Source organism: Acomys minous (assembly GCF_964271855.1).
Source record: "Acomys minous genome assembly, chromosome: 1".
In the NCBI taxonomy this organism is placed as follows: domain Eukaryota; kingdom Metazoa; phylum Chordata; class Mammalia; order Rodentia; family Muridae; genus Acomys; species Acomys minous.
The window spans coordinates 40,211,316-40,230,577 of NC_140483.1; the positions used below are offsets into that span (position 1 = coordinate 40,211,316).

The following is a 19,262-nucleotide window of genomic DNA, read 5'->3' on the forward strand; positions in this document are numbered from 1 at the left end:
AACATTCCGTTTTTGTTTAATACTTAAGCTGACAGCAAAATTAAAAGTCAGAAGCACTTTGTAATGTTTTTGTTTTCTTTCTGGTTTTTATGAGACAGGGTTTCTCTGTGTAGCCCTGGCTGTCCTGGACTCACTTTGTAGACCAGGCTGGCCTTGAACTCACAGAGATCCGCCTGCCTCTGCCTCCCCAAGTACTTCAGGTAGCCTTTTAATTTTAGTAGTATTTGCCTTTGGGGGATTCAATAGCAATTTTGTGGAAACAAAGATAATGGTTTCATATGAGCCTTAGTAGGTAGAGTTTCTTGCATTTACTATTCTGATACATTCAATGTTTTCTCTTTTTCTTTCATTTTCAACAGTTTGAAATAGCATAAACTCACGTCTCTTTTTTGTTTGTTTTTGTTTTGTTTTTGAGACAGGGCATCTCTGTGTAGCCTTGGTTTTCCTGGACTTGCTTTGTAGACCAGGCTGGCCTCAAACTCATAGAAATCTGCCTGCCTCTGCCTCCTAAGTGCTGGGGTTAAAGGCGTGCACCGCCACACTCAGCTACTCATACGTCTTTTAATTGATATTTGTTTATCATTTTGTATTGGCAAATTTATTTCATTAAATTGGTGAAAATTTTGGTTATCATTTTTTCAATATTTTCAACCCGTTCTCTTTGCTATTCCATTAACATGTGGCAAAGCTTTAAGGCTTTGTTCACTGTCTTTGTTCATTGTGACAAGGTTTTGTTATATCGTCCAGGTTGAACTAGAACTCACTCTGTAGACTGGGCTGTCCTCAAAAATCACAATTCTTAGCTAGGTGTGGTGGTGCACGCCTTTAATCCCAGCACTCGGGAGGCAGAGGCAGGCAAATAACTGAGTTCAAGGCCAGCCTGGTCTACAAAGCGAGTCTAGGACAGCCAAGGCTACAGAGAGAAACCCTGTCTTGACTCCCCCCCCCCCCCCAAATCACAATTCTTCATTTCAGAATCCTCAATACTAGGATTATAAGGATTCATCACCATGCCTGGCACCTCATAAAAATAAAGTTTCACTCCACTGAAAATCGTGAGTTACAGAATGCCCCCCCCCCCCGCCTTTTTTGAGACAAGGTTTCTCTGTGTAGCTTTGGCTGTCTTGGACTCACTTTATAGACCAAGCTGGCCTCGAACTCACAGAGATCCTCCTGCCTCTACCTCCCGAATGCTGGGATTAAAGGCATGCGCCACAACTATTTGGTTTTTTAAATTTTCCCTTTTCTGAGGTTTGTCTCTTGAGATTGGAAATATGTTTTGTTGTATGTCATTGCTGATGGTTGTAATGGTCACATTAAAATCTTGTCTGTTTCAACATAAGATTTTTAATCCATTGTGTTCTGAATTACAAATTCTATCTAGCCTGGTGCTTTTAATTTTGGAAGCCTTTTTTGGTCTTGGTTAATTTGGTCTTTGGACTTTGTAACCACTCCCTGCTTTTACCCATTTTCTCTTCAGCCTGTCCTCATTACTAGGAGCGATTTTGTTTATATATACCAGGCACTTCCCCTGGCTTTTTTTTTTTTTTTTTTTTTGACGCAAGGCAAATCCAAACCCATTTGCTCTGCCCTGGGAACCTCATCAGTTTGAAGGTTCTCATCTTTGGCTTTTAAGTCACTGCTAGCTTTCAATACCTGTTCAACATTTCATGTTTCTTGAAAGGTAGGTTTGCTCTAAAATTATGTTTTTATTTTAAACTTTGACGGTAGGGCATTGAACTGGGCGGGGGGTGGTGTGTGTGTGGCTTTTTCCTGTTCCCAGGAGTTGAAGACCAGGATCTGAAGGCAAAGAGGACTTAAGAATGCTTCATTTTCCAGACGAGAACACGCACTTATGAAAGGCTGAGGAACCTAAACTCCGGTTATCAGTGAACTTCTTCAACGACCTGCCAAGATTGGGGAAAAGGCAGGTGGCTTGTCGGAGCTTCTCCATGCTGGTCCCAGCTCTCCTGGTCACAGGGAGTGGCCGGACCAACTCTCCTCCTTGTGTGCACCGCGGGAAGCGGAACTCCTCTGCTCAGGACTCGGCTCCTGGCCGGGCGGGGTTCACGGTGCACCACGGCTCTCTGTTCGGGCAGCATGGAGGAACGCAAAGATTCCGAGCCTACCCCGGGCTGTAGCGGCCCTTGCCCGGGTCCGGTTCGCGGTGGCGGCGGTGGTACCCACACGTGGGCTCCCGAGGACGCCTGGATGGGCACACACCCTAAGGTCAGGAGGCACGAGGCCAGCAGGGCACCGACCGGCCTTCCTCACCGCGCTCCCTCCGTGGCCCCTGTTTCCTTGGAGGGCGCAGGTCGCAGACGCGCGGGGGTTGGGGGTGGGGAGACCCGAATCTCCCGCATTATCATTTTTGTTTATTTTAATGAGTTATAGTACGGACTAGCACCATTGTTATCCCTCTGCCAAAGCCACATTTAATTCATAGGCTGCTGCTGCTAAGGCCCCACTAGTACCTGTTTTCCTAACTAGATAGTCCTGTTTGAGATGAACGGATCAAAACAGTCTGTGGACTCTGGCTGAGATCTAGGCATCCGCAAATCACGTGTTTAGGCACATTACTCTTAGCCTTAGGCCCAGAGGGTGTGCATCTTGATCCTGTATGGGAGCAGAATCCTAATTTTTCAGGTTTCTTAGAAGGCTTGGGTACTTGCACAGGGCAGAGAGCTATTGACGTTATGAATATTTTCTGTACTGGCCTCAAGGAAAACAAGGATAGCTTTTTGCTTGCCTCTGCTTGGGAAATTGGTGCTTTGTATCCGTAAAGCCACAGTATTCTGTATAGGAATCGTGAGGATTGGAACATTAATAAAATGGCAACTTTCCCTTTTGAGAGTTACTAACTCAGATAAGCGTCTGAAAACAGTCACGAGAAGGGAATATTTGAAACTACAAATATGAAAAGACAAACCTTTCCCCACTTCTTGTTACTAAGTGCCATAGTGGGAGAGGGCAGAGAAAGACAGCAACAGTGACTTGGAACATGGACTTCCCGAGTCTGAATCTTATTTCTATTACTTACCAACTTAGCTTTGCTTTGACTTGGTTAATATCATTGTGTCATTGTTTTTGTTTTTGACTTGTCTCAGTATATTACAGTCTCCTCATTTAAAAATTAACCTTATAGGGAAGTTTATATAAGGCATTTGACATATAAAACACTATATAAATATTCATAAGTAAATAAACTTTTAAAACTCCGTCTAGGATTTTGTTGCCTTTAGACAAATTTCTTACTTGTAGGTTCTTTTCCCATTGACATTAATGGCTATATAGACCTGCCACCAAATCTTCTTGTTGATGTTTTTTTCTCCCAGGATCAACAAATTAAGACCTTGTAGCCTGTCCCCAAATCATGTCTCAGTACCATTGTCAAGCACTTTTTTGAGATCGGGACAGACAGAGGTCTTCTTTTGAATCTGTACATTTACCATGCAGCCAGTGGGCGACAGTGACTTCAGGTCTCACACCCAAGGTTCTTCAAATATCTCACCTGTGTATCAGCTTTGTTTATGCTCCTGCCCAGCTGTGTTTGGACACCCAGGGCTTTCCCCGTAGGAGTACATTTCTGATTTTTCCTATTACAGCCAGCAAGTCTGAAGGAGGTAGTTTGCTTCTTTAAAACTCAATTAAATAATTCCTGCTCAAGAGTGGGAGTGATTAAGAATTTAGCAAAGTTTTTCTATGTGCAAATTAGATGCTAGAGAAGTTGAGGCCTCCCATAACACAACCCAATGAAAATCTAGTTTTTCTCTGCTCCTGGTTTATTTGTTTCTTTATAGACTCTTTAATATCTGTAGCTTATTCTTACTTTCCATAATCACATTTTACTATTGTTATTCTCCATACACTAAAGTCCTTTGAGGCTTACTTTGCATCCAGTCTGTCATGAAAGATTCACCAGTCCACCCCCTGGCAACACTTCCTCTGACCTATTCTGTCATTTGTTTTTATAACTCATACACTTTTAATAATTGTCATTTGTCTAACAATTTTAAGTATAGCTAGTCCTCTATATGTGGAGGATTTGCTAATTTTGAAATGAAAACATTTGAAAAAAATTTCCTCTACATTGTATATGTATAGACATATTGTCCTTATTCCTAAACATTGTGTAGCAGTTGGATTGTATTCTGTATTATAAGTAACCTATAGATAGTTTAAAATGTATAAGATTGCACAAATTGATTGTATGTAAATATTCTTGCATTTTATATAAGGGACTTAAACATTATTAGATTTTGTGATTGATAAGAGTCGTGTCTTAGATGCATGAAGGGAGGCCGTGTGGATGTGCTTAAGAATTGTAGACATTTTTAGAGGCAGAGACCTTTACATTCTTTAGAGACCTTACATTTGTTTAACTTCCATTAAATCTGGAGGATATTTTATATACATGTATGTATGCATATATGTATATATAATATACAGACATTTAAGGAATATTTGTTGAATGAAAGACACTGAGCTATTTCCTTCTCTACTTAATAATTATGTTTTGATTTTTAGTACTTAGAGATGATGGAACTAGATATAGGAGATGCCACCCAAGTTTATATAGCATTCTTGGTTTACCTGGACCTCATGGAAAGTAAGTTGCTTGTTTGTTTTGTTTTGTTCCTGGGGTGTGGGGAGGTTGGGGAATGGGGTTGTCATATAGCGTTGGTCACACATAATAAGCCAACATTTTTCAGTAACTTAATTTTAGCAGTTGCTTGTACACTTCTTTATTCATTTACACTGGGAATTACTAGGCCCTGGAAAAGATGAGAAAAGCAGAGAGAGGAGGCTGTATGTGAGTGAAGTTTGCTCACCTGAGGATTAGAAGTTTAGAATGCTTATCTTTTGTTTTCAATGAATGCGTTTGTCCATTCTTGATGCTCTTACAGGTAAAAGCTGGCATGAAGTAAACTGTGTGGGAATACCAGAACTACAGCTCATCTGCCTCCTGGGCACTGAGATAGAAGGGGAGGGGCTACAGACGGTGGTGCCCACACCCATTTCTGCTTCCCTCAGCCATAACAAGTGAGTGAGTATTTTAGTCTCAGTTTAACAGATCCATCAGCTGTTAGACTGTTGTGGGTTTTATTATTTTCCTTACTTTTATAAGTTCTTGTATGTTTTTGTCAATAATCTTTCATTGGCTTTATTTTCCAGTTTTTAAGCCCATCCCTTAATGTTTTTAAGCTATGTTTTAACGAGTAATGTCTTAATTTAAATATAATCATGTGTGTTCATCCTTTCTTTTATAATCATCATCTTTGTGTCTGGCTTAAGGTATATTTCCTGCTTAGAATTCTAAGTAAAGGTCTGTTTTTAATTTTTAAAAGGTTACAAGCCGGGCGTGGTGGCGCACGCCTTTAATCCCAGCACTCGGGAGGCAGAGGCAGGCGGATCGCTGTGAGTTCGAGGCCAGCCTGGTCTACAAAGCGAGTCCAGGACAGCCAAGGCTACACAGAGAGACCCTGTCTCGAAAAACCAAAAAAAAAAAAAAAAGGTTAGGTTACAAAGAGATTCGATGTTGTTTGGGTTTTTTTGTTTTCCTACGAATAACCACTTTTCACCTTCATTTACAACAGTTGGATCCTTCATCAGTTTCTCATTTTTCACCTCTTATAATTCCCAAATTCCTCACATGCAGTGAAACCATGTTGTGGTTTTTCTTGTGTTTAGTTTTTTTTTTTAAGTTGGAATCTCATAGTTCTTTATAGATATATTTAAGTCATTTATAGCTACTAGGTTTATTACGTTTGATAGAGAATATTTCTATCGATTTCTTCTCGATTTTTTCCAATCTGTTGAAATGTAGGTTTTCAAATAGTTCCTTAATGAACCTCTGAATTTTATTAGTATCTGTCACAATTTCCTTTCATCTCCAGCTTTACTAGTTTAGGCACTCCCTATCCTTGACTAATTTGATTAAGTGCTTGCTTGTTTTATCTTTCTAAAGAATGAGCTCTTAAGTCGGGTGGTTGTGGCACACGCCTTTAATCCCAGCACTCGGGAGGCAGAGGCAGGCGGATTGCTGTGAGTTCAAGGCCAGCCTGGTCTACAAAGTGAGTCCAGGACAGACAAGGCTACACAGAGAAACCCTGTCTCGAAAAACCAAAAAAAAAAAGATTGAGCTCTTAGTATCATTGGTTGTTTGTATAGGTATATTGTATGTTTTATTTCCATTTCATTCACTATGTATTTATTGAGCAACTTTTATGTGTTGGAAAGATGCTATATTGAACAAATTATTGTCATGAAAGTAATATTCTAGTACCAAATGTTGGAAAACAATTTTTTCTTTTTCCTTTTTTTCTGGCTTGGTCATATCGGGTGGGAGTAAGAACAAAATTGTCTTCTGTTTACGTATTTCTTTTTTTTTTAACTTTAAATTTTTTTTATTTTGTACATATACATTTATATTATTATGCATATATACAATAGATTACCTATGGCAAGAAGAACCGTGACACAATCAGGAATTATATAAATGTTACATTCTTAGTGTTTTGGCTATTTGTATTTGACAGCCTTGAAGAAGACATCTTTCCTATCTTAGTGCATCTAAATTTCTGAATGTAAATCAATCTCCATCACATATTGTCATTATCAACTTAGAACACCTGTCTAGACCTAAAAACATCTTAACTCCTGAACAACTAAGCTTCATTGTAAAACTAAGCTACCTGGTCTTCAACTCCCTCAGAGACTTGAGAAGGAGTAAACGATTATCTGTTCACGTATTTCATTGAATGTGTTTGAGAGACTGTGTCTGAATCCTTATTACTAAGTAGTTGAGTAATAGTGCTAATAGAGTATAGATAAGCATGTAATCTTAGGACAGGGAAAATCTGTTTTTACCATGTTCTGGCAGGGTAGGGTTTCTCAACTTTTGTGTCATGACCCCCAAAGGGGTTGCATATCAGATATCCTACATATTGGATATTTACATTATGATTCATAACAGTAGCAAAGTGGTGGGGGTCACCACAAGAGAAACTGTGTTTAAGGGTTGCAGCATTAGGAAGGTTGAGAACCCCTGTGCTAGGGGAACTGCAACTCACTGAGCACTGTCAGCCTAAGTGTCTAGTCACAGTAGGTGCTTGGTAAGGTTGCCTGAGAGAGGGAGGAGCCAAGGGAATGACCAGGACTCAGGGTGAGCGAGGGGAGCAGGTCTTCTAGATCATGAAGGCTTCACGCTCCCGCAGTTGCAGATGCGTCACTAATGAACAGCCATATAGGCAGCTCTTGTACTCAGGTTTGCAAGCTCTCCCAAGGCAGAAGCCGAGAGGTGGAGTGCCTAGGACGTGCCTCTTGACTGTTCCTGCTAGGGTATCGTAGAGGAGAATTGCTGTCAGTTTACACTTGGCTGGCTGGAGGAGAAGAGATTTGTGTGTATAATTGGCAGAGGCTAATTTAGATTATGTAAATGTTTACTATGACTCTTACTGGCTTGGCACTCACCAGAAAGGCTAGGCTGGTGGGCCAGTGGGCACCTCCTGTCCCCGCCGCCTGCCCAGTACTGGCATCGAAGGCACGTGGCCTCATACTTGTTTCTGTTGTTGTTCTGTGTTTTAAATGGGGATTTTGAAGATCAGATTTACTCCCTGATGCTTGTGCAACAAGCCCTTTAGTGCCTAAGCTTCCCCCAGCCCCTCGCTCTTCTTTCTTTATTGAATTTTAAAAAGGATCCTTTATTGTAAAATAAAATCAGTAAGAAGACCTCATAGTTACAAATATGAGTTATCATAAAATACCCGTCCAACTCACATAACCATGACCAAGACCTTCTTAAGCATTCACAGACGCTTCCCCGTATGTGGAACAGCTCCTTGCTTCTCACAGACGTAGACACTCTCTCACTTCATGATCATTTGCCTATCAGTGCTGCTTTCCCCTTTGACTCCCACACAAGCAATCATGTTGAAGTGTGGTGAGACTGACATATCAACAAGAACATTAACTTTATTTTAAGAATATTCTGCCTGGCTCTCATTGTTAGAAACAGTGACACGCCACACACCACAGAGCGCACGCATTTCAAGGCGCCACCCGAAGCTGCGCTGCTTACCTTCCTAAGACTGTGGTTCTGATTGCTCTGTATCTCTAACAGCACGAGGAGCGGCATTTACTAATGGGGAAGTGAGAAGCATACTAAGCCATGGAGCCAAAGGAGTAAGCTGTCTATTGGAACGCAGCTTCATATGTATTTACAGAATAACCTGTAGTATGCACTCATAGTTTTGGGATCTGTAGAGCTGGGCAGCTGTCACTTATTCACTGTACTTCATGTTGACTATATGCAGTTACAGAGTATTTCCCTAGTGTAGACAAACCATCCTCTGGATGTGTTAGACCGTTCAGTAGCTGTCTTGCTGCTTGAGTGTTGAGTGGCAAACTGACAGATGTGTTTCCATGGCTCATTCTTTCCTTTATGCTGTAGTGTGTATATCTGCTGATTCCCTAAAAGGTAATAGTTCTGAATATCAGTTCTTAACGTCACTGTATATCTGAGTACATTTCCCAGAATTTCTGGACTTTTTAACATCCATTTCCTACGTATTTTCCCAGGCTTTGGACCTAGTGGCTTTGTTTTCATAGTTTCTGGCACTAGACAGGCAGATTCTATTATATTATTCAAGTACTTATACTCGAATGGCTGCAGGTCTATATAAGTATAGTTAAAATAGTGTGTCACATTTTTTAGTTGAGAAGGTTGTGTGTGAGTGTGTGTGTGTTTGTGCATCCTTCTGAAAATGTTTATTTAACTTTAATTATTGTTCTCCAATAGGAGAATAAAATTGGCAGAATGTTTCTAATTAGTGGGGACATTATGCTGATGGAATATGAGTTGTCTATTTGCTATTGTTTCTTCTTATTTCATTTAAAAATATTTTCTAGATAATTTGTAGTCTACATTATGAAATAATGAATTAGCGTGGTGTGTTCATATGGATGGCACCTCAGCTTGTGTCTTGCTTAAATGACTCTCAGGAGTCTAAGGAGTCCGTATAACACTTTGGTAAATGCCTATGAAGGTGAGTGCGTTTCCCCAGACAAAGCAATGCTATGAAGTAATGGTCATAGATTTGCAGAGGTCACAGAGCTGATGGATTTAAAGATGAAGACTGGGATATACTTCAGTGGGTAAGAGTGCTTGTTGTGCAAGCCTAAGAACCCAAGTTCAAATCCCCAGCACTCATGTAAAGAGCCAGGTATATAACTGTAGCATTAATGCTTGGGGCAGATCTTGGGAGCTTGCTGGCCAGCCAGCCTTCCCCAGACAGTGAGGTTCTGTGAAGGAATCTATTTTAAAGGATAAGGCAGAGAGAACAATTAGCGTTCACCATCCTTTCTGGTCCCTTCATATGTGCACCTATGCAGCACACACATACGTGTATGTGTGAATGGATGCACACAGTCAGATACACAGACAGGCAGATAGAAAGACAGCCGCACATACACTTTAAAAAAAAAATGATACTACAAGGGAGCCTCCAAAAGTTTTGTCCTATCTTTTTGATGCGAATTTTGAAAATGAAGTAAAATTTATGTTTAGGTAGTGTCCCTGGGTAAAAATTAAAACGGTTTTACCTTGATCATATGTACTCACAGCTGTTAGATTATACATCCCTCCAAAGAAAGGCGACCCTGCACTGGTGTTTGCTGAGAATCACACCGAAGTCAGGCTTGTAGTGTCTGAGCATATGGAAGTAGCAAAGTAGTTAGGGGTCACCACAAGAGGAACTGTGTCTAAGGGTCGCAGCATTAGGAAGGTTAAGAACCATTGTGCTAAGGGAACTGCAAGTACTTCAGTACAGGTAGAGGGGGAATATTTTAAGCACCTTATCGCAAGGCTCAGAGTAAAAGAAGAGGAGAAAAAGGAGTTTTCTATTTTTCGACTAACTGTGTTTTGTTTTTTCCTGATAGACCTTTCTTAATTTCAATAGCAGTTAGTTAGTGGTTCTCAACCTGTGGGTCACAGTCCCCTTAGGTGCCAAACTGTTTTTCCACAGGTGTGGAATACAGATATCCTTCATAACAGATGTTTACATTACAGTTCACAACAGTAGCAATATTACAGTTCAGAAGTAGCAATGAAAATAACTTAATGGTTGGGGGTCACCACAACATGAGGCACTATATATAAAGGGTCGCAGCACTAGGCAGGTGAGCAGCACTGGTTTAGTGCCTTCAGTAAGATAGTAGAGGGGTGAAGCTGAAACCATAGCTGCACATCTAAGCTTTTCTGTAGTTCTGATGGTTAAGTGATCTGAGTAAAATTGATTTCTTATGCGATTATAAAATCCACAAAGAGCTATCAAGTGCTGTCTTCACGTTATGTTAAATCTCCTTTGTTGTAAAGATGATGATGATTTTTTCCCAGTAATAGCAGTGCATTGCTGATATCTCAAACCTGGCTAAGCTATACAGCTTTCTCAGTGTCCGAGGGCAGGGGGAAAAGGGTGGCATCTCCCAGTTGTACAAACAGTAGCATTCTCTGGGAGAGAGAAAAGCATGTCAGACATCCGCTTTCTTGGCATGGCTTCTAGTTTGAGTGTTACTCTGAAGTTAGGAAGCAGCTTCATCACGCTGACCTGTCTTCCACGTTACTCTAGAAAGCTGAAGCCTAAGCCCTGTCATCCCAGGCTAACGAGACCCAAGATTCTTGGGCGATGTAGAGTGTGGGGACCACAGGATAACCCAGCTCATCCAGATGTCCCATCTCCTGTCTGCCGTGGTGCTCTCCAGCAGCGCACGCTCCTTCTTCCTACACTGAATTAAATATATTGTAGTTCTTTGTTATTCTTTTCTCTACATAGCTTTTGAAGAAAAATAGCAATTTTTCTTTAAGAGACATGATTACTTACACAAGTACTTTATCAGCTGTTAGTGTTGTCCCAGCAAGATCTCACAGCAGTTTCCCACACAATATAAATGGATAAGTTAATTTGTATGTCAGTGGCATTAATAGATTTGCAGGGAGAAGAAAAACTGATACTATTAAAACACTGAGCTATATAGAGAAAATTAAATTTTTATTTACTGTTCTTACACGAAAATGATAGCAATGTTAAGATATATATAATCATACTTTTTAAACCATTAAATACAGTGAATATAAGTGAATATGAATGTAATTATCATCTATTGAAAGGCAGAATAGGAGGATGTTCTGGTCTGGGGAGAGGATAAGAAGGTACATGTCAGATTGCTCATGATTTTTCTCCTTTATATTGGCTGCTTGGGGTCAAGGGAACATAGTATCAAACCTTCCCTACAAGATGCTCAGAGTCCAAGGCTGAGAGGAACAGATTATACTCAGCGTGACTTCATGTACTGAGAGATGTGTCTAGGAGGAGACCTGATCTCTATTGATGGTATGGGAGGAGGCAGGAGTCTGAGACCATTCCCTGGAAGTGAGGTCATTTGAAAGAAGCACAGACATCGAGATGGAGACAGAGGCTTCTTGCAGAAGTCATGGGGTACACAAAACAAATCACTGAGCCTAGGAAAGCCTGAAGCTCATGACTGTTTTGTTGTGCCCGGGTATGTAGTAATGGCAGAGGCAGTGGCTACCTACACCTGGTGAGAACGGACTGTGGTTTGCGTTCCAGTTCATATGTTCATGTGGATGGCACAAGGCAGAGATGGTCAGCGGGAGATGAGAATGAGGGGAGAGAAGCAGAAAGAATGTTTAAACATAGCCTCCTGGGAAGCGATACTCCAGGAGAAGCAGCCTGGTAAGGATGAAGGGAGCAAGGAATTTGAGGAATTGGGCGGTGAGAGAGAGCTAGGGCAGGAGTCCTGCCACCTCCAGGTCTTTAGGATACAGCGGCGGGTCCTGAGACAGAGTGAGTCGGAACCAGGGACAACAGTGCTCATCTCTGTCTTCCTTAAGGAAAACAAATGGACAAGCCTGGGAGGCTGTGAGAGGCTGTTAGTGCAAGAGTCCTTGGTGCTTGAGGATGTGTGCTGACGCCTTCCCGTTCTCCTCTTTACCTCCGCTGAACCAGTTCAAGGCCCTGGTCTCTGGGTGTTGTAAGACTCTGGGCCGCAGAGCCTGCCTCTTCACACCAGCTCCCTAGCAGCACCCTCTATCCGTGCTTGAATGTCATCAGTATGCTGACGACTCCACAGCTTATAGCTCTGTCTCCACTCTTTTTATTGACTAATTAGCATGTCAAAAAAGAACTTATGATTTGCCCTTCTGATTTCTCCAGGTCAGTACATAGCAACTTTGTTTATTCTGAAGCATAGTCACACACAGACGTATGAGAGAGAGAGAGAGAGAGAGAGAGAGAGAGAGAGAGAGAGAGAGAGAGAGAGAGAAGGAAAAAGAAGAGAAGAGAAGAGAGGGGGACAGACTACATACATATGTATATATAGGGGGAGACAAAGAGAAATACATGTGTTACTTTCTATCCTCATATTTGCTGACACTGTACAGAATACCCTCCTTCTGTACAGTGTACCCAGAACCTCGGTTCTTACGGTCTCTGCCTCAGCTTCCTCCCTGGCTCGAGCTATGGCCTCACCTTCTGGACTTACTTATTACATTACCACACTCGGCACATTAATTGATCCTTGCCTTATTTGATTACTTACTGTCTGCCTTTCTCCACTAGAAAGCAGAGGCATCTCTTTATTCATTGCTTTACCCCAGTGCCTGGGCTGGTGCATGGTACACAGAGCTCAGTGTTTGTTGAGTGACTTGATAGGTAGTAACTGAAGAATGTAAGGATGTGTGTTAACCATCTATCCTTTCAAGAGTTTACCAAAGAGCGAGGCAGAGGCAGGGGACAGAGCCTTGGGTACGGCTGTTCATTTGCAGAGCCTCACCGTTTCCAGTCTTTCCACTGTAACTGCAGTGCACATCTGAGAAAGGTCACCAGTCTGATGCGGCCATCTCCCAACGCCTTCCAGTCTCCTCACCTATCCTTGTATTCTTTTTCACACGTATGCACCCTGCTCCTTCACCCTCCGTTTCCATGTGGTGTTTTATAAAATAAAAGGTTAGGAGAACCAAGTTTCTTTACATCATTTCTAATAATTATTAGTTACTTGATTTAATTTTTTTTCTCAAGACAGGCTCTTACTCTATAGGCCAGGCTACCATGGTATTACTTTGTAGCCCAGGATGGCTGAGTGATGACCATCCTCCCTCAGTTCCCTGAGTGCTGGGCTTGTAGGCATACACTTCCACATATGCTGAGATTTAGCACATAAATGCTACATTTATTCTTAAATTATGACTTTGTACTTTAAAAATAGTCCTTTAGGAAAGCATGGATTTTATTATAAGTTTATTTGATGTCTGCAGTCTAGAAGCTGATAAAATGACTTGTACCAGGCCAGACATGGTAGTGCATGCCTTTAAACTAAGCACTCGGGAGGCAGAGGCAGTAGGATCTCTGTGAGTTCAAGGCCAGTCTGGTCTACAAGGCAAGTTCCAGGACAGCCAAGGCTACACAGAGAAACCCTGTCTTGAAAAAACAAGCAAACAAACAAAAAAGCCTTATACTCTTTGGCCTCCTTTATAATCAGGACACATGTCCTCATGCAGCCTCTGCGAAGCCCAAACCCTGGCAATTTCTTTCAATCGATACATTTTTTTTCTTACCCTAAGGGGGGAAAGTAAGCTCATCTTCCTTCCTTCCTTCCTCCCTCCCTCTCTCCCTCCCTCCCTCCCTTCCTTTTTTAGCGCAATGACTTCCCAGTGAGGTGGATAGCCACCCAGGCACTCGACTCCTCAGCAGCCCCTAGAGCTCAGCTACCTTGGTTTTAAACTGGGAAGCTTTGGCTTGATTCGAAGAGGGGTGGCTTGTCCCCTGGAGCTTTTCTTCAGGACAGAGCCCATGGAAGAGCGCAGCTTTCTTAGTGCCTCTGGGTCCAAGTGAGCTCTGAGCTGCTCCACAGCTGCACTATGGCCTGTCATTCCAGAACAGTGTGATGGCCCCGATGAAGGAATCAGTGCCTTTTCAAATAGCCTCACTGCATATCCTGCATGGCTATTGATGTGAACAGAGGAGACACTTCTGTGGATTAAATTTTATATGATGTTTAATTTATGGTGCATTTTATTTCAACATTTTTAGTTAAAGTAATATTTTCCTCAGTTTGTCCTTACTGCAATCTTCAAGATCCCACAGTCTCTGTTTTAGGATCATAGAGAAAAATCAAATTTAAGATAAAGGCTGAAATAATTTTGTCTCAGTACATTAGCCAAATAATGTCAACTTTGTCTTTGATTTAGACTGGTTGTCAATTTTGTTATATTAAGTTGTTAAAAAGCAACCCCCCTTTTCAGCGTACAGAGGTCATCTGTGAAGAATTATCAAAAGGAAAGTCAGTCATCAACATCAAATTTTAACAACTATGATTATTATCAACATACCCTTTCTTTAGTTGAGATTTTCTCTCTGAGATTTCACTGTTGGTAAAGACATCCTTCTTGTTAATGTAGAGGGCATGCTCACATGGAGAGTTGTCTAGTTTCTAAGTATGGTTTTACACATACTAAAAATCAAGTAAGTTATCCTTCATTGTGTGTTAACAGTCATGTGTGGTTTTTAAAGTAGAATTTCAGAGTCCCGTTGTTATCCATAGTTTTTAATAGATCAAGGTAGCATGGCTGGTTGGCTTCAGTATTTTTATGAGCTTATACTGTATACTATAAAGGAAACAAAGAATAAAGTCATGACGAGGAAGATGATAGCTCTATATTAAACACATGTTCCAAATAGACCAGACACGATTTTGAGTAAGAAAGTTTGTAAGATTGCCCAAATGTGTCTGGTAGTAGCTAGATACCAGTGTGTCCTCTGTTCCTGTGAAGGTTCCCTGGTAGTTTTCCCACACACACCACCAAGTGGGATAAACAGGCACTCCGGGATGGGAACTTCCATTTAATTTGGGCAGTAATTTCCCTCGGCTCTGAAAACAAAACCTCCTTTACAACTCTGAGTTAATTCTCTAACCTCAGATGTTTTCGGTAAGCCTAAATGTTTTGCTGTTTAGGAGCCTGAAAACAATTAGCAATTGAGAATGAGAGAGCAACAGTGACTGAAGTGGAAATTTCTGTCCTCATTTGTAGGATGAAATATAAAATCCCCATACAGTTCACAGCTTTACCTTAGGAGAAATACACAGACACAGACACACACAGACACACACCGGCACACATACATACACACACACGGTGCACACGAACATATTATACATATACACATATACCATGTGTGTGCCTGCACATACATGCATACACACAACATACAGACACATGCATGTTCAGGCATGTGCTCACACACACCTACCTTTAATTTAAACAAAAATAACATATCGTTAAAAAGAGAAAGTATGTAAAGCTGTCTTAATGAGTTGTTGGGTTTTTTTGTTTTGTTTTTGTTTTTTCTTCTTTTGTCTCTGTCCTGTTCTCATCATAGTCTGCCAGTTAGAAATTCTTGGAGAAATTTACTTTCAGTTTGTCCAATACTGGGTTTATGGGCATTTACTAGGCTTTATATGAGGAGCTAGAGAGATGGCTCAGTGACAAAAAACAATGTTGCTTTTGCATAGGACTCTGGTTTTGTTCCCAGCACCCACATGGAAGCTGGTTGGTAACTGCAGCTCCAGAGGATCCAACACCCCCTTCTGTGGGTACTGCATACACATGATGAGTAGACATATGTGCAGGCAGAACACTCACATACATAAATAATTTTTTAAAAGTAGTATGTTTGACAGTTTAAACAAAAAGTATAAGGGGAGGATGGAATTTTTTAGCAAGGAAATGGTATCAGAGGATCATGTGAAAAAACATATCAGAAATCTTAAAGATGTTAATATAAAAGACTACTATGTTTTCCCCCTATTAACTTGAGGGAAAAAACAAAAAACAAATGTCATAACAGGAGAACAGTTAGGCCAATGGGTGACCAATGGGGATTACATAGGTAGGAGTTGAAAGCCCTATGTAAAAGCAAGGGACATATTTATTATAGTCAAATATTTTGAGACAAGGTCTCACTGTGTAAGCCCTGGCTGGCCTGGAATTATATGTAAAGTAATCTTATTTCTAATTTTCTGTGGTCCTCCCAGGCTAGGAATATAGACATGTTCCATTACAACAGCCCCACAATCTATTTAAAACAATAGACCCAAGTGTTACTTTGTTCCACTAAGGTACCAAGTTGGGAAACTGGAAAAATAACTTCTGTGGTTCTTAATCAATTAGATGCACAAAACACTGTTAGTGTTGTGTTCTGTAGGTTCCGGATACAGCTAATGTGAAGAGAAAGTGAAAAGGATCGTGAGTAGGTAGACCGCTTCAGATGGTTACATTTGAGCCTACAGACATTGCCTTAGCATTATGAATGCATGCTGCTTTTCCCTCAAGAATTTATATTGTTTAATCTTATCATTAATTGAGTAACTGTGAGTCTCAAGCATACTTTGTCTTCATTTTTCAGGATAAGGGAAATCTTGAAGGCTTCTAGAAAATTGCAAGGTGATCCAGAACTGCCGATGTCTTTTACTTTGGCCATAGTGGAGTCTGATTCCACCATAGTCTACTATAAGCTTACCGATGGATTTATGCTGCCAGACCCTCAGGTCAGTTTTGAAGGAACTGACAGGAAACAGTGATGGGAGAGAAAGGTATGGCCTGACCTTAAGTGTGGATCAGCCACCCAACTTCCACTTCCTTTGCCATGTGAGAAATTTAAGACAAAAAATTTTGGCTTTTAGTCTTCAAAAGATGAGCTCTGCCTTATGCAAAGCTGTGTTTTGTTAGATATTTTTGAAGAAATAATTTGATTCTCTTGTTCTATGGGAATTTCATATTTTTCCAGAGCATTTTGTAAAATCAAATGAGTAGCTGAAGTGAAATGCAAAAGCTAGTAATAATTTTAATCAGAACACTTAATTAGAGAATACTAAGTTAGGTACCATTCTGTCAGGAGCATGTAATACATGTCTGGCATATGCTTTCTCTACACTTGGCAGCCTAACTGGGACAGTTTCCTTAACTGTCTTTCTAACCTCACTCTTCTATGCGCTCTCCATTAGGTGCATTCTGACTGTCTTCCTTTGTGTTGCAGAATATTTCTCTTAGAAGATGACAGCTGGCCTTTTTGGTGCTGATTTTATTCCTGAAAGATTGGATTTGAGGCCCATCTGCCTGCTTCGTCTTTTATCTCAGAGGTAGTCAAGGTTGACTCAGCAAGTCCAACTCATAAGCTTTCTTTTCAGAATAAAACCTTCTCAGACAGAAGAGTCTATATTGTTTGCAAATATAGAGTGGTTAGCCTAGAACTTTCTGATCAGAGACAGTACATTTGCATGAAGATTTACACCAAGGATATGGTCAGCATGGTGGAACCTGTACATGCCTCTGCCAGCCTCCAGCTGTAGTCAATAGACATGTATCCAGGAATGGTACAGAGAGAATGCTACAGTGAAGAAATGGACACAAGAGCATTACAGTGTGGTCATGGATGCAAATGACACACCGATAAAAATAGACAATCAAATCACCAATTGTGGTTATACTAAGATGGCAAGGCAGTAAATGGATGACTTTGCCTTTTCTCCACATTTCATTTGTTTTTTTTTTTTGTATTACTTTTATAATAAAATGTTTTAAAATAAAGATATTTTGAAATCTGTAGTAATCATCATCAAATGCTAAAATTAGCAACTTGTAACAGGACATTCATGATCTTACATTTTTAAGAGCCAGCAAAGTGGGCATGGGCTTACTGGCTGCAGTCTCAGCGAGGTGCCACCGAAATGCGCCTCCTCCCTCCCCTTGTCAGCAGCTTCCCACGCCTGTGATGCTTCTGCCTTTACAGGAATGGTGGAAGCCGTGCTCTGTGCCTTGCCATGCGGGCACCCCAGCACAGCTGGTGGCTTTCTCAAAGCCAACAAGAGACTCTGCAGGATGGACTTACTGTCTTGTGTGATGTCATCATGTCTCCCATCTTTTTTGTGTTGTTCCTCAGTTAGAAGCAAGTCTGTTTCCGCCTACACCAGATCTCATGGCTGATTAGGAAGCAACAGTGACAGGAATAGAAAAAAACAACAAAAGCTGGAAATAACATGACAGAGGGTAACAGGCCTTTCTTAGTCTAGCTGATCTGTGCTCGCTTGACCAGTTCTGAGTCCTGTTTTCTTGATGAAACATTTTCACAACCTCAGATTCCCTTTGCTGCTCCCCACCTACCCCTGCTGCTCCCCACCTGCCCCTGCTGCTCCCCACCTACCCCTGCTGCTCCCCACCTGCCCCTGCTGCTCCCCACCTACCCCTGCTGCTCCCCACCTGCCCCTGCTGCTCCCCACCTACCCCTGCTGCTCCCCACCTACCCCTGCTGCTCCCCACCTACCCCTGCTGCTCCCCACCTGCCCCTGCTGCTCCCCACCTGCCCCTGCTGCTCCCCACCTGCCCCTGCTGCTCCCCACCTGCCCCTGCTGCTCCCCACCTACCCCTGCTGCTCCCCACCTGCCCCTGCTGCTCCCCACCTGCCCCTGCTGCTCCCCACCTACCCCAGAAGGCTTGAAGGACGTATTTCTTTGACTCCAGTGTGGCAGTTCAAGATCCAAGAGTCCTAAGTATGACTTCTCACCTTCATTCCCTCCATGTCGCAGTGGACTGCATGTAAGGAGTTCTTTCCTTGTGGTGCTAGAAAAAGTAAAGTACATTTTCAGACAGAAATGGGAAGCTTAACAAATGTCAGATCACCGAGTCAGGTCTAGGTAATGAGACCAAAATGGTTTTTCAAATCTCAGGCCTGGATGAAGTTTTACTGTGCACTTTGGGATGTTGACTCGACTTCAGAATGTTCCCTGTGGCTTAAAGCTGTCCTGCCAGTTCGAAGGGAGGCAACCCAGCTGTGTCTCCTATTAGTGAAAAAACTAGGTGAAGTGGCCTGTTTGGTTAAGTAACTGTAATTGAGTTTACACTCCATTTTCCTGTTAGACCAAGAGTCCTTAAGAACAGAAAAGGAAATCATGTCTCTTAAAAATACAGCTCTGTCCCAATCCCCACAGTGACTGGCACTTTGTAGACCCTAACTAGTTGGCCAGCAAAGCATGCTGTAGACTTGGGCCTTAGTGCCTTGCCTTTTGCCTGGAGGTGACCGGAAAAGAGCCCACACGGACACCAGAGGGCGCTGTAGCCTAAGAGCGGCTCCAGACTGCAGGCTTGAGTTAGCTTGAGCTTTTTCTTGGGAAGTGCTCTTGAATTTTTTTCA

At 41.7% G+C, this 19,262-nt stretch overlaps 1 protein-coding gene and 1 long non-coding RNA gene across 4 annotated transcripts; both read left to right on the plus strand.

Annotated features, from left to right (window-relative positions):
• Positions 1-1,558: 1,558 nt before the first annotated feature.
• On the plus strand, positions 1,559-17,680 carry TSEN15 (tRNA splicing endonuclease subunit 15). Of its 3 annotated transcripts, none has more exons than XM_084771811.1 (6): positions 1,559-1,684; positions 1,840-2,229; positions 4,528-4,609; positions 4,908-5,043; positions 16,482-16,668; positions 17,112-17,680. In XM_084771811.1, exons 2-5 carry the CDS (start codon positions 2,101-2,103, stop codon positions 16,654-16,656), a joined length of 522 nt encoding a protein of 173 aa, XP_084627937.1. In that variant the 5' UTR covers positions 1,559-1,684; positions 1,840-2,100; the 3' UTR covers positions 16,657-16,668; positions 17,112-17,680. The 3 variants fall into 3 exon arrangements, with proteins under 3 accessions (XP_084627937.1, XP_084627939.1, XP_084627938.1); XM_084771813.1 differs by having other exon boundaries at positions 1,560-1,684; positions 16,482-16,623; XM_084771812.1 differs by lacking the exon at positions 1,559-1,684 and having other exon boundaries at positions 1,794-2,229.
• Positions 5,058-13,713, plus strand: LOC311591977. Its single transcript, XR_014777263.1, has 2 exons — positions 5,058-5,348; positions 5,521-13,713. It is a non-coding gene; the product is annotated as an uncharacterized lncRNA (long non-coding RNA).
• Positions 17,681-19,262: the final 1,582 nt, after the last annotated feature.